We start from the raw sequence: 7,148 nt of genomic DNA, 5'->3' as shown, positions 1-7,148 counted from the left end.
GGACCTCGCATGTCGGGCGTTGCTTCATAAACCTGCGAAACAAAAACACCAATACTTCTACAATACGGACTGAACAACCTAGTTCAATAACAAATATATATGAGTACCTTCGCAGTGTTCGCCTTGAAATCCAGGATTACAAAAGCATTTACATCCCTTGTCTGTAAAACCTGACTGACAAATGGCATTGTTCCAACACGGTGGATTCTTTCCGCATGCATTCTACAAATAGAGAGAAAGTGCAAAAGAACAAATTTTGAACTGTTCCAAGGAAAACGGACTGAGATTAGAATATCATGGCCGTTTAGGATTTTCATTGAAATAAATACTACAGTTATAGCGAAACTTGGCAGGAATTTACACAAGTACCTTTGAGAGACAAACTGATGATTGCCATCTACCATTCTGCAACAATCGTGAAATCCAAGATGGCGGCTGTTGGAAGTTAATGATGGCACGTCTACGTTTTATGACGCCATAATTCAATGTTTGGGACCTCAAAGAAAGTTATTTTTGGGCATCCTATTAATCTTCCAAGTTTCACTGTTATAGCTTTAATACTCGGCCTTAAGTTGAAGGGTGAGAGTTTCAAAAGCCACCCCCCTTCGCCCCCCCCCCGGAAAAAGCCCGTTCTAAATAGGGTTTGCTAACTTCTTTCGTCATCACTTTTGATAACAATTTGCTAATTTGGCAAATTAACGCGAAGGGCATAATTATATATTTTGATGTCCTCATTACCTTCGCACCACGATAATAGAAAACAGGGTAATTGACGAGGTCTGCGTCGTGTTCCAGATGAGTAGAATTATTAAGCTCGCAGGAATGCGTTCCACTTTTAATATCTTTGTTTTTAATATTAAAACTGACGCAGTTGTCATCCAGGTAGCAAAGATATTCATAGTCATCCAGGTTCTTGACAAGTAATGTTTTTATCGTGTGGTTCATTAAACGTCTCTCGGCAAAAAAGGAGTAGGCTGGAAAGTACAGCTCACGATCCTGTCCTGAAATAAATATTTGCAATTGTGAAGATTTATAACTATGAAGATGATATTGTACTACAGCTTGTAGTCTTCACTGGAGATATCAGTGGACTTCCAGCTAGTTCTATTAGGCGTTTTCACTCACGTGAACAGCAGTTGTGTAAAATAGTTCCATAGGATTGGTTTGGAAAACAACACGGCCCCGTTTTTTTTTTCGGGATACAACACGACATATAGCAGACAATAGAGTGTTTTCGACATATCAAAATTCATCGTGATAGTGAGGACTAGAGAACAAAAACAAAAGAAATGTATAAACATGTCATTCAATTTCCTTTGTTTGTGTCCTCTAGGCCTCACCATCAAGCTAAATTTTAATATATCGAAAGTGCCTTATTCAGTTAGAGGGAGCCGAAGAAATTGTGGCAGTGCGCAAGCCACTAAGCAACCGCCTTCCAAACCCCCTTTTCTCCTCTCCCTTAACCGAACGAAAAATTCACTTTTCTTGGAAATGTTGCTTAAAGAACTCTGGAAGCATTGATTTTGTGATCAAAAGTTAAGGATGAGATGGGCTTTAAAAAAGGGCAAAGGGGAGGAAGAGATTCAGTCTTTGTCTTGGAGGTTCGAAAAGTGGCCGTTTCTCTACATTTTGGAACCAAAGGATCCCGTATCCTAAGACTAAGGTTACTGTAGATCTTCAAAGACCACTTTTTTCATTAAAAAAATTCTTCGCTCAATGTACAGCAAAAACCTTGATTGATAGGAAGGTGGAGGCTCTCAAAATCGTTAAATGATATCCTGAGATATCGAGAAAAATAAACTGTTTTGGAAAAGTCTTAATGAATAGCTGGAGGCGCCCTGTAGATTTTTCGCGGTAAACTTTATCTGGATCTGGAATAATAACGATTAACATAGTTTGTTTCGTATCGGTTAAAGAAAGCATCTCTGGATTTTGGAATAAGAGTCTTTGGAAAATTTATTAAGAGTTCTTTGAAAAGAAAGAAGAAAGACAAAGAATTATTTGATAAAAGCAACAAAGACGAAGTCGCGACTAGCAACAGAGGCTCATGGTTTTATGGCCTGCGTTAACTCGATCGTCTTAAATGCGGAAAAAGTAACTAAAAAAGAGCGCAAGGCTCTTTTGATATTTCAACTACTCCTCCTATAAGCCTTCTTATTTATAAATATAAAGATCAGCAAATATACTACTTGCGGACTCGAATCGAGCCGTGAAACATGGCGATTTCGACACGAATGAGCTCCTAGAATCTTTTAACCTGGTAGCCACAGTAATCGTTGTTATATCTTAAATGTGACAAAATTCCTAACGAACAAGCTAATAGAAACGACGCGAAGAGGAAAGGGAGGAAAAGAACTCGAGAAGGAGGCTGCCAAACTGACGAAGAGGACGCGACTGAAATTCACACCTGCGGGCAGCCATGTGGACAATGCAGCGATGCAACGAATTCAAGACTCAGCAGCATTGAAAAGAAGCTCACCTTGCTCTTAGGTGTCTTTCCCGAGTTAGAAAATTGTAAGTCCAGAATCAATCAACTCGAAGAAGAAAATAAATCCCTACAAACAAGCCTGCAGTATGCTCAAGCAGAAATCGAAGATCTAACCAGTGACACAATCTTAGATAGTGCAGAGTGTAATGTATAGCTCTGGCACGATAGTCACACATGTCGTGCTCACTCCCGGTTTGTATTTACTTTGGTACCTAGGGCTTTTCCCCTTGCAGAATATGATCGGACAGAAACCTTGATAAGACATAATCTTGTCACAATCTTAGCAGTTCGTATGTTTCATGTCTGTACTTTCCATTCGATGTTCAACGATGACTTACAATTAGTGTTTGTCGAGACAACTTTCAAATTTTACACTGGTGTTTTACGTTGATTTCTGTTCATTTCAAAATCCAATAATACGTTGAAGTAGCAAATGTGACAATTTTTTGTACTGCTGTTTTCCTCGCAAAGGTATGTAACATAAAACCCTTGTAAAACTGAAGATATAAATGGAAGAAAGTAAATATCTTATGAGGAAATTGAACAAAGTTAAATGTCTTATGAGGAAATGGAAGAAGAACGATTTTGTGTTATTCAAAATGCAAGTTTTCAGCGATAAACAAGAAGTATAATTTAATTGTCAAATATTCACGGAATACCCTTTTCTTACAGTTGCCACCTCAGTGATTGATTAATACAACTGAGAAGCGTTAGCGTTTCAACAAGGAGTATTGAAGGCGCTACTCAGTTGACCGAGATTATATATCCTAAATCGGTGAACTAGTCCCCTCAAAGACTGATTAAATTAATTTACGCTTTCATTACGTGCCACGGAGTTTGCAGCATTATTTGACCACTACCCTGGTTTCGTTTGTCACAAATTTACAATTTGAAAAGTTTTAATGCCACTAAATCGGGAAAGTTAGGCCCAGTTCAGACGTCGTGCTTCTGCCGTGCCGAAGTAAATTGCAATTTGGTTCGACTGTAGCACGGCAGGAAATCAACTCTGATTCAGACGTCGTGCCAGAGTCGAATCAAATCCAGGGTTTACTGAAGCCTCGTAACAATTCTCCTGCTAACTGCCCGAGGGAACGACATCTCGCCAAAATACATTGACATAATTTATGAATTTAGTTTGGCGCGACAGAAGCACGACGTTTGAATCGCTGCCGTGCCAGCGTCGTGTAGTACGGCAGAGCTTGTCGAACTTAATTAATTGCTTGCCGAACTTAATTCAAAAGTTTGATTCAGACGCCGTGCTTCTGCCGTGCTTTTGTCGAACTTAATTCCTGAATTTACTTCGGGACGGTAGAGGCACGATGTCTGAACTGGGCCTTAGGCTAGATATGAATTTTTTGGTCTCTTTCATAGAGATAATTGAAAGAGAAATAAATAAGCCGCTTGGGAGAAGCAGAACGTTTCCGTTCTTAATTTGAACTCTGCCAAAGTTTGAATATAGCAGATGATATTTGTTGAACCGAGCTGGGGGTAATTCTAAAAGATACTCAGTCACAGTAGCGCACTTTGCACTAAAACGGGAGAAGTGACGTTAGCCGAAAAATAACTGTTGTCCGTAAAATAAACTTATCGTTTGTGACGATGAAAAGCAGCAATTAAAACACCAGGTACAGATGGCCTCACTTCAGAGTTCTATTGCTATTTTTGGAACGCTGTCGGCAAATTCATGTGGAAAGTTTTAATTATGCATTTCAACACGGATCCCAAAAAAGAATAAGAACGCGGAATATTTAACAAATGGAGACCAGTATCGCTCGCTACCTAATGATGCGGACTACAAAATTGCAACCAAAACTATTGCTCTTCGTTTGGAAAAGATTTTGCCAAGCATAATACATCCTTGTCAGTCCGGCTGCGTAAAGGGTAGATTCATTGGAGAAAGTATCACACAATAGACTTCACTAAAATAAAAAATATATACCAGTATAGCTGTTTTCTTAGATTTAGAAAAAGCTTTGGATTCAATTGAATGGGACTTCATCTAAAAATGCCTTGAATCTTGAACTTTGGACCAAATCTCCGGCAGTGGATCAGCGTGTTCTATAAAAACATCTCCAGTGGTGTCATTAACAATGGCGTTGCCTCTAGACACTTCTACTTAGAACGCTGTATCCGTCAGGGTTGTCCCCTTTCAGGCATACTCTTTGTAACTGCTATGGAGCTTCCTGCCCAAAGTGTAAGACGGTCAAAAGACATCAAGGGCATATATTTCTAGGGAAATGAAGAGGTCAAGTTCACGCAATACGCTGACGACACAATTGTCCTTCTTGCCGATGTCCGGTCAGTTTCTAATTTGTTTGACTTAGTTTCACTGTTAAAAGAGTGCTCTGGCCTAAAAATAAATCAGGCAAAATCAGAAATGCAATGGCTTGGCTCCATGCGCCATAGGAAAGACGCAATTTGCAACCTCCAAATTAGCGATGATCCTGTTTACGCGCTTGGGGTGCACCATTTCTTGATACGATTTTACTTACAATATTGAATTGTCTCAAAAGGAAAATTTATTTGAAAAATTAGGTTCTCTAAAGAAAACCTTAAGTGTCTGGTCCCGAAGAGACTTATCTATGTACGGTAGAATAAATATTGTTAAAAATTTAGCCCTCTCCAAACTTGTATTCATTTCCAGCGTTATGAATATGAAGACTCCAAAGAACTTTGCAACAGAGGTCAATAAAAACGGCAACCCTCATCAAGAAGAAATCAGATGGCGGTCTTGGAAGGAAAGATTTTGTTCTTTTCTATAAGGCTTTGAAACTAATTTGGGTAAAACGGCTGTGCTCCGACCCAGATGCGCCGTGGAAGTATATTCCAAAATCGTATCTCTCTACTGTAGGCGGCATTGAGCGCTTTCAACGTAGTTATGATTACAACCTTCTTGATCTTAATGGCCTTCTTCCGGAATTTTACAAACAAATTATTCATCATTGGCAAGAAATCGTCACAGCAAGACCGAGATACTGTCTCAGACAATCTGGAACAACAAATTCATTACGATTGACAAAAAAATGGTATATCTGCCTCATTGACACCGAGTAGGAATAAAGAAAATTTCAGACCTTTTTGACGAGCATGAAAATTGCTTCCTGCGTTTCCTTTCCTTGCGTAATAAATACACGCTAAATTGCAACTTTTTACAATATCATAGCCTTATATCATTTCACTCCAACCTAAATCGGCTAACGTCCGAACGCCAAACGGTGCAAGGCGAACGACGAACGGCGAACGGCGAGCGCCGAACGGCGAATGTGTAAACCTGAAACAGAAACGAACATGGAATAAAGGTCTCCGATGATTGAATTGCAACTTTCAGATCAAAAGGGTATAATCACCATTGTCTTCATCTTCATAACGAAAAGAAGAAAGAAAAAAAATAAATAACGCCCTGTCATTTTCGCACAGTTTGTCTTAATTATTTTTAGCCCATCGTCATTTATGCCACAAATACTACGAACAACGACAAAAAGGAATTGAAAAATATTTACTATTTTCTCCGTTTTTGAACGTGAGTTATTAAATCTCGTGATCTGAATTTAAACATGACCGCTGTGCGTGATCTAGCTGAACATAACAAATATTAAGGTTATTAGATATTCCACTTTCTTTGAATCGAAGGACAGCACGTAGTAGACCTGTGACTGACAAACCCGTTGCCAAATACCAAACCAAATTGGAATTTCAAAACGTCGGTTTTTATGCAGAGAGGAAGACCGGGCTACTGGAAAGAAAACCAGCAAGAAGAGATTCGACAAGAAAGTCAATCCACTTATGAAGCATAGTTCGGGATCAGTGCTGGCAACTCGCGTCCGCATTGGGTGTTAGGATACATAACTGAGTAGAGAAGTAAAAAGTAAATTTTTGGAATTACAATATGCTGACAGTTTCGAACTCACCTTCCGCGTACATCGCAAAGAGAATCACTGAAATCCATGATAGGAGAAGGAGGAGAAGCTTAGGAATATTCATTTGTACAATACAACCGACGTCTTCAGGTCTCAAGTGTTATGGAAAGCGTTGAGACAGCAGTGAGCTATCGCTAGGGAGGTGTAGTCGAGATAGCAGCGCACTGCGAGTCGACATCACCACTTAACAAAATTGGATACGTTGGGTGACAGTGCGGTTGACAAGCGTGCCACCTGTAAACGATAAACTGTTTGCAGAGCGACTGTTTCTGCTCATGTCCGTTTAGCCCGCACCTGCTCTCAGATTGACAACCGTTTGCACTTTTATTTTGAAATAAAATATTTGCCCTTGGTATGGTCACTATTATAACATTACTGTGGTTTTTCTAATCTTCGCGTTTAAGAAAGTAATCAATCTCGCCCGCCTGTTTATGGGTGAATTTTTAGTTTCGAATGAAAGATAGGGCAAGTAAATCATTGCATAAATCTCCAGTTTCAAATTCAAGTTTTTAGCAGCAACAGTTAAAATCCTGTAATTTCTACGACATTTTCTCTGTTCTCCGGCTTAATTAGTTTGTGCCGTCATGGGTTTGTCCATTTAAGCATGTTTCGCATTACTGAAGTTCCTCGTAATATTTTTCTGCTTGACTTAGCTAACGATTAAGTAACCTGAAGATTGAATACAAATCTATGGAACATAGTTGCAATCTCTCGAAACCTCGAGCTTAGCTTATGTTGAAATT

The 7,148-nt window shown here is 39.3% G+C and overlaps 1 protein-coding gene across 1 annotated transcript in view; it reads right to left on the bottom strand.

The window, feature by feature from the left end:
- Window positions 1–6,636, bottom strand: part of LOC110057429 (uncharacterized) — a 9,616-nt gene extending 2,980 nt beyond the window's left edge. Inside the window, exons 1-3 of the mRNA XM_089298935.1 lie at window positions 6,397–6,636; window positions 739–1,001; window positions 108–222 (exon numbers count right to left, since the gene is read on the bottom strand). Of these exons, the coding sequence (XP_089155061.1) occupies window positions 108–222; window positions 739–1,001; window positions 6,397–6,469 (451 nt within the window). The 5' untranslated portion in view covers window positions 6,470–6,636. The remainder of the gene's footprint in view (window positions 1–107; window positions 223–738; window positions 1,002–6,396) is intronic.
- Window positions 6,637–7,148: the final 512 nt, after the last annotated feature.

Source organism: Orbicella faveolata, unplaced genomic scaffold (genome assembly GCF_042242905.1).
Source record: "Orbicella faveolata isolate gen_17 unplaced genomic scaffold, um_ofav_v1 contig_34, whole genome shotgun sequence".
NCBI classification, from domain to species: domain Eukaryota; kingdom Metazoa; phylum Cnidaria; class Anthozoa; order Scleractinia; family Merulinidae; genus Orbicella; species Orbicella faveolata.
The sequence above is the reverse complement of the archived record's forward strand: the minus strand, read 5'-3'. Positions and strand labels throughout refer to the sequence as shown.